Source organism: Dermacentor silvarum, chromosome 5 (assembly GCF_013339745.2).
Source record: "Dermacentor silvarum isolate Dsil-2018 chromosome 5, BIME_Dsil_1.4, whole genome shotgun sequence".
Classification (NCBI taxonomy): domain Eukaryota; kingdom Metazoa; phylum Arthropoda; class Arachnida; order Ixodida; family Ixodidae; genus Dermacentor; species Dermacentor silvarum.
The window spans coordinates 175,991,084-176,004,466 of NC_051158.1; the positions used below are offsets into that span (position 1 = coordinate 175,991,084).

The window sequence follows — 13,383 nt, forward strand, 5'->3', positions numbered from 1 at the left end:
TCTTCACGATGGCGGTGGGAATTCAACCTTGCCTTTTCTAGCCTTCCTGCGTATGTTTCACCGCAAGCAGAGCTGCGGGAAGGTCTGCCATCTTGCGATACTCATTTAGGTGGAAATTCTACTCCGCGTATTGCAATAGATAGACAAAACAGTGTCAGAATAATATTCTGCGTGTTATTCTACATAGATACGTACATAAGATGCTCAGATAACATTTTTGAATCGCGTAAATAAAAGTAACAACTTTGAAAACGGTGTTTGATGATATTAAACTGGATAAAGGAATGTATATTATCGCTGCGTGAAAAGAAAGACTCAGGAAGGAGGAAATAGAAAGATACAGAGTCGGTGCTTATCAAGTTTTGTACTACATTTTTAGTGCCCTTGTTTAGCAGTTGCGCTATTCACTACGTCAACTATTTGTGTCCTATACAGTAGAATCAGCGTGCTGGTATCCGTACCCACTCTGTTTCGTTCTACTCCCTCCTTCCTAATTCTTTGCTTACTTGTAGCGACATTATGCATTCTTTAGTGTTCAACCAACTCGGCTAGCAACAAACTTTACTGAACTGCGCAACATGTGCCACACAGTCTCTGCTACAATACTATTCTTTTGTTCCGACAAATGGTGCGACTGCCTTTTGTAAACTGTGCTCGCACTTTCCTTCATTTCGAATAGGAGAAGTAAACAGAGTAAATTATTGTAATCTGAATAAACTACAACTGCAGTGACTATCTTAAGGCTAAAAACACTTAAAATGAGGCAGTGGACAACAAAGAAACATTTGTAAGCGTGCGATTCCCAGCTAGTCACCGATGGTTTCACGTCTCTAAAATACTGCGTCATCGCAGCGATACTGTGTCGTTGCAACGACAGGAACGTCCTCGTACAACGACGTTGCTGTCGTGTTGGGAAGTGTCGCGCGAAATAATGCGCCATGCATCAGCCTTTTGAATTCTCAAAACGCCTGCACTACCGTACGATGGCGTAGACCGTGCCGCAGTCCTTGCAAATGAGCAGATTGAAAGCATCATCTGCTATCCCATTTAAAACATGTCCCACTTTGTCTGACTCCGTCATGTCGTATTCGGCTTTGCAACAAAGGACCAGAGCCGCCTATGTATACGAAGGATGGGACTCCGTGCATATTTGGGCAGGTGACGCCAGCGCCTTCTTCACGACCCATGGCCTTCCCAACTGATCCCGCATCATTCGCTTGTAAAGATCCCAGCTACTTGTTTCAGCGTCATTGCTCCAGGACCAAGCTTTTTCTGTTCCTTGTAAGCAAAATCTAACGTTCGCCAGCATGACTGTGTCGGCCCATCAGTTATTTGTACTTACAGGCTCGTAGATGGCCCACCAGTGTTCAATATTGACTTCATCGGTACCAGAAAACGTGTTTGGATCTCCTTGCGGCGTAGGGACAACTGTTGATGATGCCGCCGCTAAAGAGGAACGCTTGTGCCATTGCTTAAAATTATAATGATGTTCGCTGGGAAGCTCTGTCGAAACGAGTTCTTACCCCGCACCTCCACGAAAAATGCCACTAAGATAAAAAGTAGGCAAACGTATACTTACAAAATATATATACAGAGAAGCCGCAGACAAGATGGCAGATCAGCAAAAACCACGAACGTGCTTTTACGATCGTCGTCAGCGTGATCTAGCTGAGTCTTACTCAGAATGCGGGAATGACCTGTTACAATACCTGCACCGCCCCGACCATCCTGCATGCTGCACGCGTTACTATACTCGGCTGCTGTAAGTATATGTGATTGTTATTTATCGCGGATGGAAACAATTTATACTTTTCCCCAATGCCACTTGAAAAGGGTAATCGCGTCTTTCCGCATGTCGCAATATCAACATTTTTTCGCTTGATCTCTTCCAGGTCGCATCAGGATACTGCCGGAAATTGAGAGTATAAACGACGAGATTCGCCGTCTCAAGGAGAAGCGTATAAATATATTTTTCCTAATAAGTCATGTTGGCTTCGACGTTGACCAAAAAATTGCCGCCGCATGCCCAGATCTCGATCTTATTATAGGTGGGCACACGAACACGTTTTTGTACACAGGTGAGAATCTTGAAATGTTTATTGCGACACATGCGTTGTCACTTAACGGGCACTTCGCGGTAGTCAAGTAGCTACCTGTCTGTCCGTCGGACGATGCTCTAAGGTGGGAGGAGGGCATCGTGACAGTGGTTAGAATGGGGCATCACATGCTGTCGTTGTGGCCTTGGATGCATGCGACATGGATGGCATTAACCCATGCCATTCATTTCGCTGTCACATTAGGCCTTCTCATGTTAGGCCTCCTCGCCGTTGTCACATGCGGTCATCGTAAAGCTTCCTCAACGCTGTCATACATATAAACACTGTCCTAATGTCATGGTACACATGTTCGCCCCCTGTAGACATGCGCTCGCCCTTAGCGCAGATGTAATGTCATCGCTAGCACTTTGCACAAGCCTAAATGAAGCCAGAAAGCAGCTACCCCCAATATTTAACTAACCGCTTACGGTGGCATAACGTCACTGTACGGATCGCCGGTTCACCACTCTGTAGAGGAGCATGACTTGGCTCAGTCCATCTGAATCACATCTTGTGAGAGGAAGCTATTGATCAGCTTCTTGCGGCGCAATTCGTTGAAGCTCAGCTACATCGCAGTCACTTACACATTTATTAAAAGTGCGTAGATCCACGTGAATCCTGCCTAAACAAAGTCACAGGCCTGCGCGGCACAAGCAGTACAGTCACAGCGTAAGCTGGTGGAGCGGCTCAAGAGTAGCTCCAATTTCAGCACCACGCACAACAGGGCCTTCGCGGCAGTCTCTTCACCTTGTTTTGACAAAAACCATCTGAACTGTCCGCCCGGCTTTGAAGGCGAGCTGCGGCTTGGAATGCTCCCTGCATTAGCAATCTGCTGAGCCCGATGATGCCTGGTTGTAGCCGCGCACGTAGCTCTTCGATTCACTTCTTCAGCAGCGGTTCGTATCTTGCGAGAAGACGCCATAAGGTGTACCGAAGAGGTACCCAGAATGCGTGGCGCACATCTCACATCGGGATCGCGTTGATTGCGCGTCTCGCCTGAACCGCATCTCGTCGTCTGCGCCTGCGCACGCGGCGTTTGCAGGCGACTTAACTAGATGGCGCCACCATACTGGCGGAGGCTCGGGTCGTCTGCGCCTGCGCGCAGGCCTAGGGCGTATTTATAGGGCATTTTTTCTGCTGCATGATAGCAAGCGCTTGCGTGGCTAATTGGTAAAGTATCCGACTCCCGCGCAGTGAGCCTGGAATCGATCCCGGCGGAGACCGGGTATTTATTTCGCATTTCCGGCGATAGCGGTTACGCGGTGGCGGTGGCACTATCGCGAATCGAAACGGATATTGGAATAAGCCCGTAACAGCTTACGCTGTAAAAAGCGCACACAGCTGCTCAGCGGCAACACTAATGCACGCTCGTACAACGCTCATGCTGGCCATGGGAGGCAGAATCTTCACTCCGCTGTGGAGTGTATTGAGCACAACATCACGGTGCATCCACTTTGTATCTTTGCAGTTTTGGCATCAAGCTGGCTGCATTTCGATTGTCTCGCATGGAAGGGAGACGCGCTCATGAATGAAAACGGGAAGTGAACACAGTTAATTTCTGTGAATTATAGCGGGAAGTGGGGGTAGAACGTTTTGTAAGCGATGCTCAGCAAATAAGAGCATTATAAAAAAATTCTTCGCGGATGTTTCTGATCTCACCAACTTGTACATCGAAGGCGTGGAGATGGCTTGGCACAAGGATCACCCTACGAGCGACGGTCAGCAAAGGGCACGACGCTCCGCTACTCCACAACGCACAAATTCGCTACGACAGGGTTTGTAAACTCTCGGACAAGGCGCAGAGAAGGCTCCGGAGTCAGTTCGCCAGCAGACCCGGGTTTATTCACCCAAGATAAAGCACAATGCGACCGTCACGGCGCTTACGGGCGAAGGCTCACCGCAAGAACGATCAAGTACGCGCACCAGCTGCGCTAGGGCTAATGTTGTAGTGGTCCACCAAGCGCGATAACGAGGAGTCGCGAGAACAAAGGTCCCACGTAACGAAATCGTTGCGGGCGTGTGAACATCTGCCGCAGCGAGGAAGCGCTCAGCAGAAGAGAGTTCGGGTGGTGAGGAAGCCCGGGGGCTGCCACCCGGGAGGCCAATCAGGGCGCGTCCCCGTGACATGTTCTCGCGCGGCAACTCAATCCGCGGGGGGAAAACACGGTTCGCACGGGAAATTAGCTCCGGCGCGCTAGCCGTGTCCGTCATGTTGCCGTTACGGTGGCGGTTCCCGGAGACCGAGCTAAGCACAACGCGCGAGCTGGTGGACGAGGCGCGGGAAGGCACCTCGATCGCCGCAAACAAGCGAAAGCTGAATCTCTCACACCCTTTGAAAGGTCAAGCAGTCTTTTTTGCCACGGCCGACATCAACACAGGAGATTTCTTATGTTTCACTACATCTGGTGGAAATGTTACGCAATACCCGATCCTTTTTATAGGACTCACCATCAGCGAGCTTTGTAAAAGTCACTTTATTTTTCATTAGTTATCAGAACAGGAAATGGCGTGGCACGAACCTACTCAGAAGAATAGATTGACAAGGCGATATTCACATTGAGAGAAACCTGTTGCAGTTTCTAATTTCTGAATTATTTCGTAATTACAATGCTACTGCATAGAAAATGTGCTTAAGTCTTCTGTATGTATTCAAATTTGATCTTAGCCAAAAGGTACACAGGAGCCACAGAAATAATGCTGGTATATTTGGGCCCCTCGCAAACCTGCAATGTATAGCCTGCCAAACGCCGTGTGAGAGACCAGAAATTGGAAATTACCTGCTACAATAAACTTTGCAAAGAAGCTGTTTTTTATTAGGTGAGGTAAACGCTTAGAAATACTTTTTTTATATGTATGGATATTATTGTTTCAAACCAAATTTGGTGCTTCGATGCATGCTGACTGCGTTGCCCCCTCGCGGTTTTCTGAATGACATTTCACACAGTTCATCCCGGTCTACGCCAACATAAGCTTTCACTGCAGAAAAATAACCGCTAAAGAACTCTCGCTGCTTTAAAATTGTGCATTGATTATGCACGGGCCATTCACCATGGAACATTCCTTGTAGAGCGTTTCATGTATTTTTCAATAAAATTTAAAAAAATTATGGGGTTTTGCGTTCCAAAACCACGATCTGATTATGAGGCACGCCGTAGTGGGGGACTCCGGAAATTTAGACCACCTGAGGTTCTTTAACGTGCACCTAAATCTAACTATAAGGGGGTTTTCGCATTTCGACCCCATCGTTCAATAAAATACAGAAACTTCTGGAGCATGGCACCAGACAAGCAGCAACAAGCCCTCGCCCATTGAGTGAATGAGCAATGGGGTGCGCCCACTGTTAATAAATGAATCTATTCATTTCTTTGAACGGTAAAAGGCATTGCCCGCCAGTCAGGACAAAAGGAGGTGATTCACCTCCTGATGGGTTCCTGCCTATGCTTATGGTAATTGTAGTACCACACAAGAAATGGAAATGACCAACCCCGAGCTGACCAAGAAAAATGCAGTGGCCTGGCGCCTCCTGCCAACAAACATGTATTCTAATCCGGGGTCCTGCAGCAGGTTTTATCCAGGGCAATACAATGATCAATGTAAATTATGCAAGGGTAGGGCGGATCTGCCACATATTCTAAGAAAATGCTGGAAAGAGGATCCTTACGAGCGCCCCATGATTCAAAACCGGCAGCATTAAGAGACCCTGCTGCTCTGCTCAGACCAGCAAGACCAGGTCCGGGCCGTCCAGCTATCCGAGGCTGCATTCACCCCCGTGATTGCTGGCTTAAATAAAAGTGGACTCTCTCTCTCATAATTCTCTTGTTGTTGATCTGAAATATCGCCTTACATAGATGATTGTTCCGTAATATACATTAGTATTCTTTCTGAGTAATGTAATCCCTGCTGCTTTGGTCGATTCCTCATCTGTAGCGTTCTGAACTAAACAAAGCGCCTCCATGGGTGCGTGATCTTTGTGGAAAGGGCCGGTGATATCAAAGAGCATGATTCTTTAACCCATTGCTTAGTAGTCATTGTCATAGCAGCAGCTGGCATATCTTGAAGGTAGTGCATTTTTTGCAGGCAAGCCACCGGTCGACGATAAGCCCGAAGGACCGTACCCGGTCGTCTATAAGCGGCCAGATGGAACACAGTGTCTTATTGTGCAAGATTTCCGCTTTGGAAAATACCTCGGCTATCTCCGGATGGAAATAAATCGAAACGGAGTGATCACACACTGGGCTGGTGCTCCTATATTGCTGAGCCAGGACGTACCACAAGGTAATTTATTGATTTTTTGGAGGTTACATATAAATCGCAAGTAATAGATTACGTCCTTGTATTTATGTCTTCCATTAGACCAGAACTTAAAATCCCATACACTGTTTTTTTTTTCAGTCGATGAGAAAAGTGGAAGCGAAAGTTGTAATATCTGGCGTGCACGGCATGGCCAGCTGAAAGGCGGAGGGGGGCGGGGGCGTAGTACCCACATTTTCGGGAGCTCTGAGTCAAATGATGAGAATATTTCTTTTTTCAGACAGCTGCAATACTTGTGTCAGTGTTGCCAGGGATCTTGGAGCTTTTATTAGCCTCTATTCGGAAGGCTCATTTTAGAAACGAGGTATTTTACACACTGTTCGCACTTGGCAAACTAAAAACGATCGCAGTAGTACGGGATGAGATTTCAAAGGCAGTATGGGCGCTACTCTTTCTCTTTCCGATTTGGTTGCACCGATTAACACTTTTTAATGAAGCTCGCCGTCTCTTAACATAGTAATAAATAATGTAGGTAATTGAAATTGGACTTTCTTAACAAAGTTAACTTCGGTAGAGAATGGAACAGATATCCTTCATTTGATACAGAATCAAAAAAAAAAATCACAGCATATCCACGAGGTGAATGATGATGATGGGGCGAAGCTCCGGAGGGATCATCGGTAAACCGTAAATACACCGAATAATTCGCCCAGTATATGATCAAGTAAACACGTGAGAAACAGTGTGTGTATATATACAATACGTTTTATTTTCTTAGACGCTTCTTCTTAGATGCTTGGTTTGCGGAGTCCCTTCATTACCACGGCTTTGTGGTCCGTGAAATGAAGGGATAACGGTTGGACAACGCCGCTGATTCGCGTTCGCGAACGCCTGAATCTTCGCGCCAGAGCCGTGACGCTTCTGCCTCTCGTTCTCACACTACGGGCTCTTCGCGCCGCCGCCGCTGCCTGTCGTGAAGCCGCGTCCTCGCGGGCTCTCACCGCGGGATTCTGCCTGCGAGCGCGCGCCGCCGTCGCCTTCCGTGCTCTCCGCTCCGCAGCCTTGTCTTCCATCCGGCGACTCCGAGCGAAAGAGAAAGCCCGCCAAGAGCGAGCACCTTTTATTGCGATAGCAATTATATGGACACTTCAACCGGATTTCTGCCGTCGGCGTCGCCGTCGTCGTCGCCGTCGCCGTCGCCGTCAGGTTCCCTATAGATAAAATCTGCACCGCGCCCCGTATGCCCGAGCGGAAGCGTGCGGGGACGCGCGCTATCACGGAGAGCGAATGGCCCATACGCGCTCAATCCGCACGCCCGCTCCGCACGCCTCCGCCCTCTTGCAGGACCAGGGCGGAAGGCCAAAAGGCGGATCGTGTCGAAAAAGTCGTCGTTCGCTGCATCCGCACTAGACTGATCCGCACGAGCGGATTGCACGCGCACTCCGATTGGACGACGCGGTCTGTTGACAGCTGGCAACCATTCGGCGGAGCAAAGTGTTCAAGGTTGGCAACTACCTTTGACAGCAGACGACACTGGCATATTTTTGCAGATGCGACTTAAAGTTTCCGCGTCACGGTGAAAATGCGGCTCTAGGCTGTCACATTCTGTTCTGCAGCCGCATGTGTTGCATTGGCGCCGTCATCCAAACACCGCATAATCATCCTATCTGCACCACCTTTAAAAAATGTATTGCAATCGCCTCATGTCGCAACATGGGACGTATTCTCGCACTATCACTTTTAGTGCACGCTGCCTTGGCTGGTTGAGCAAAGCCTCTAGAATCATCCAACGTGCCGCGTTCTACGTTACGCGAAAGCGATAGTATCGCCGAGCGATTCGACCAATATCCCCGTGTTCGGTGCGATGGCGCTGTTTCTGTAGTCCTAGTGACAGTTTGCAAGAAAACAGAACACACGCACAACTGTCACGGAATACAGCTGCGTAGTCGACACGACACCCCTCTTTACTATTCAGCACGCGTCTGAGGCTCCGAGTACACTTTGCTGATATTGACACGTGTACGTGTTTATCTTTCACCGGTGACCACTTTTCACCGACTACCAAATGTTAAACGTTATAGCTAGGCGCAGGACGCGCCTGCATGTTTCCGAAGTTTCTCGAACGTTATCGATGCTTCTATCCGTTGTCTGTTGTCACCGACGCTTACGTAATGTGATTGCATGACGGATGCGAATTGTCTAGAACTTCCTGGAAGACAAGCGGGCACCAGGGAATAATCTGGAACCTTCGATGACTCATGCGTAAAAGCCGACGCGTTTCGCCGCTGATCAGATTTTCGACGATCGCCGAGTGTGTTCGCCGCTATCGTTGTGCTTCGAGCGTAAATACTTGCGTTTGTGGGCATAGGTTCGCCCAATAAAGAATCAGTTTGGTCATACAGTTTTACGACTGTGCAAGCAATGCTTGCATCTGCTTGTTCATGCTTTTTTTTTTTTGCATATATAAAACCACCGAAGACTAAGCGCGGCATAAAACGTGCCTCAGAAATTGAATACTTGCTGCTTGTAAGCTTTCTAAACAAAATAAAACCTTAGATGGGCTCAGTCATGGATGAAGTTCTCACAGTGTGTAAAAAGGTTGTGCATAAGTGGTTAACTTGACGCAGCAAGGAATTGAAGGTTAAGCAGCAAGTGTACAATTCATTACGACAGGCATAAAAGCAATATGTAGTCCGTTTCACACTTAGGGGGAAAACGGGCGCTCCAAGTTTTCCCTTAAGTGTGAAACAGACTGTACGTATAGTGGTCACCTTATGCAGACACATACTCATGAGATGTTTTCAAGCAGAATATTTATTTGAAAGCTAATAATAATTTATATTGCTGATAAGACAACTTATTTCGAGTGAAATCAAATAATTACATTCTTTCTTGTCAGTATGGGTGGCCAATCTGTTGCCCCTTTACTATTTAGAGAGAGAGCGAGAAAGCTCTTTATTGAAAATTCAGAGTGTTCAGCAAGAATATTTTTGCCTACATGCTACTCTGCAGCGAATGGGACGAAGAAGTAAGGCCGTAGAAAAGGGTAAGCAGAAGAAAAATGAAAAAAAAACAAACATGCAGCTCGTGTCATGTTAGCAGTAGAGTACGTAAGTGTTCGAGGTGATGAAGGTAGACGGCCAATGCAAAAAAAAAATAAGATAACAGTCCTGATGAGACGATGCGCATGAGTCTTAGTATATACAGCAAACCTTAATACATTAAAGCAATAAGTCCAGGGCTTAGTGCTGTTTTGATGGGCAAAGCCAGGAACCCAACACCCATGTCAATGGGCCTTGGTCGAGCTTTTCTATGTTCATTTTATATCAATGTCGCTCGTCTCTTTAAGCTGGGCACTCCAGCAAGATGTGCTCTAGAGATTGCACGGTGCCACATGTAGTTGTCACAACATGGGTTTGTGGACTGGCCATTGCAAAAAAGATTGTTCATGTATGCAACATTCAGTTGAAGCCGGTGAAACAAGGTCTCCAGATGCCGTGGTAGACATTGTGGTAGCCTTGATTGGAGTTCTGTGTTGATGTAGAACAAAAACTTGCAATTACCTGAAGTTGAAGACCATCTTCTATGCCGTTCATTAAGTACATATCGGCTCGCCAAAGCTGAAGCCTCACTTTTAGTGAAAAACACTTTTATAAATTTTATGTGATCATGTCCTTTGCGGGCTAACTCATCCGCCTTTTCATTACCTATTATACTGCACTTATACTAATTCAGCATTTACACAATGTAAAACACATTACCAAAGTGCACAATAATTAAGCAGTACCATGATAGTACCAACAGTACCATGAAAAAAATGCATACCATAACAAAAAGTTGGCCAGTACCTGTATTTTATTTGACAGCAAACCAAGATTATTAAATGACTTAGCTTCGCAGTGAGCTCAGTGATCACTCGTGGTGTGAAAAGGTATCTGATGTAGTAAGTGGTTTTGTTTTTGTCTTTCTTAATTAGTAGCTGCTTTAACATGCACATGACAATGAATTGAAGCAATTTAACATGCACATGACAATTTAACATGCACATGACAATGATATGGTGGAAGACAGGCCCGCACAAAAAGTGAGGAAACATTTATTGCCCATTTTTAGTTTCATAACAAACCAACGAATAGTTATTTTGGTTCAGCTTTGTGAATAATGCGCGACGTGTTCTGCCTAAAAGTGCAAGATTGGTGCGCTCCATTATCTATCTATTCACTATTCAAGTAGCCAAATGAATGGTACCCCCATGAACACCGTGAAAGAGATCACTGAAATTTGTAGTCAGGAGGCCACAGTGGCTCAGCCTCTGTACAAAACATAAAATCGTTCCAGAAGAAAACAATACTGGTGAATTGGGTATGCGTTCACATGTACTATTCAAATCCGCACATCACAAGTAATCTTTCATTGCTTGCTGCATTGCTCACCATTGTACAGACTTTATTGCAGCGCTGTGTGTTTGTGCAGTAAAATAACTTGACAAATCAAAGCTGTGGCTTTTCAGTACACTGAAAGCAACTTTGCGTGTGGCTTAGGTAATATAATGCTCCTACATATGGGTCAGCTTAGTATCAGTCGATTTCTTTACTAGTTGTTCACTATTACGCTAGGAACTCTACGGTGCCACCAGGCACGCGAGAACAGCTTGGCTATGCACAAACATCCCTTTCCATCACACTTAAATTAAGGTGGTGCAGATTTGCTGGCAAAATGTGCTTATCATCATAACTGCCTAGCATTCAAAAATGCGTTTGAAATGTAAGGGTGATTGCTGGTGTGACATTTTACATTTATAGTGCAAAACCACATCACTGAACAGGAAGGACACCACACAAATACTCGTGTTGTGACCTCTCAGTCATAATGCAAGTAGTTTCCCGAGGTTTCCTCTGTGGTTTTTAGCTGTAAACATGTGAAGCAATCTGTAAATTCGAAAGTGTATTAAGTAAACTAAGACACTATGAAATGCACCATAAAACTGCACGACAAGCAATATAACACTCAGGTGTACACAATTTTTTGTCACATCAGCTCTTTGTGGTGCATATATATATGCACTATTTGTAGCTGAAAACAGCATGCATTTCACAATTAGAGCTCAAAATGATCAGTGCAAGAAATTTTAGTGCGTCAGACATTGACACGGTCACTTGTCCATTGCTTTGCAAATTGATAGCTGTGTTTGGTGCAACTTGAGTTGCATACATATAATGGACTGCTACATACAACACCCGTTTTTCACTTCTACTTTGACATTCTACCCTCCGACACAGAAGACAAAAGTAGACTGGAATTTTTATTCACATCAATATTCAAAAGGCAAGCAGGTTTTCGGCACCATACGTCTCCATTTTTCTCACATGGCACTTATTGCATGTTCTGAATGTGCATACATTGCCGGTGGAATATCTTCTAATGTGTTCTTTGTTTGACGTATTTACACCTGTATATTTTTTTACTTACCCATAAATTCTCTCTGCTCTACATGTACAGATACCTCCTTCAGTAGGGGTACGTGTGCAGTGCCTTCATTAGTGCAGTAACTGTTATGAAAGCTGTGAATTCATAACATAGAAAGGCTATTAAATATAAACAAGAAACCAACAGGCAAGAGCATCATGACAAGCCAGCTGAGATGGTGGCACTATTGTACAGCTTATTTCCCCCTTGTGCTGTCATACGGTTGCAATCCGATAAGCTCACAAAGGTTTGGGTCATTCCCATTTCAAGTGATGAGTGACAGTTGCATAAGTACATCTACATCTGCCTATATCAATGACTTAACTACATGTAGCAGCTTCAGCTGTGTGATTATTGGTGTAGCTGAAGTGATGTATCATACATAGTTTCCGCACACAATCTGATTGGATAAAAGCATGCAGGAATTCGTCTTGGAGCTATTGGTTCAGTGGTAGCTTTCCACTAAATTCGCTGTTGGATAGATTTCACTTCATCGAAAGGCCCAAGTGAAAATGAGCCTAGAAGTCATGACACCAAATGCAGTCACCATTTATGATTGAAGAACAACATGTGACAGAACGATGATCAGTGGAAATATCTCACTAGTGTGCAAAGTAGTGCAGCTGTGTTCAGTATTTCAGTGCTGGTATACTAAACACAGAACTTTATATGAGTTGTTTAGACGGCATAATCAACAAGACCCCTCTAATAAGTGATGGCAAAGGATAAATAAAAAGCTGCTGCCTCAGGTACTGTCATTGGCCAAAAATATGCATTCTCACATGCAGCAGATACAGTTCATAAACTGGTTTACATACAGGTAAGAAATGTAACCGCATCACGTGATAAAATTTAAATAAGACCAGCTGAGTACCATATAGAGCATCTTTCATGGGGTCAAGTTGTAGTGACAGGTCTTGATATTAGAAGTTGTGCTGTTTTATTCACACGCATGCATGTAAACGCAATGTACGCATGCAATTTGTGTTTACGTGTTACTGTGTGCATAAAATGAACAGCACAATTTACACAATCAATACGTAAATACAAATAAGTTTTTTTTACTGGATTAATCACTATTAGGTTCGCAATGATTTCTCACATGCAGCAACTCAACTGCATGCATACGTTAAGCTGATGTTGCTAATATATGCTGGGCTTGGCTACCATTTCCAAAATATGACAAAATAAAGAAATGTCCATGTGTATGACTAAAATTGATGGTTTGACAATATCTTATGTGCCTGGGTAGTAAACTTGTGCAAAAAAAAATGCAGCACACTGACCAAAACATTGCGGCTAATATAACATAGGGAGCAAATATTCTGCCGGCAGAGTCACTTGGAAAATTTTGCCACCAATTCATTCTCATTGGCTCTCTTCAATCACATATCTAGTGCTGACATAATTGTGAAATTTCTGTTTAGAATATTCTCATGACAGCCAATAGGCACCCTTTTTATTGTGATAGCAGCTTAATTCTCAGGTGCAATGCACTGTGGCCATGAAAATGCTTAAGAATGATGAGGTGAGGCACTTCTTTCCATAGTCTGGCAGCGCAGCTGAAGAA

General features: G+C 45.2%; 1 protein-coding gene across 1 annotated transcript in view; it reads left to right on the forward strand.

Moving 5' to 3' along the window:
• LOC119453927 (protein 5NUC) overlaps positions 1-13,383 on the forward strand; it is a 110,455-nt gene that overhangs the window by 19,411 nt on the left and 77,661 nt on the right. Inside the window, exons 3-4 of the mRNA XM_037715963.2 lie at positions 1,893-2,078; positions 6,174-6,371. Of these exons, the coding sequence (XP_037571891.1) occupies positions 1,893-2,078; positions 6,174-6,371 (384 nt within the window). The remainder of the gene's footprint in view (positions 1-1,892; positions 2,079-6,173; positions 6,372-13,383) is intronic.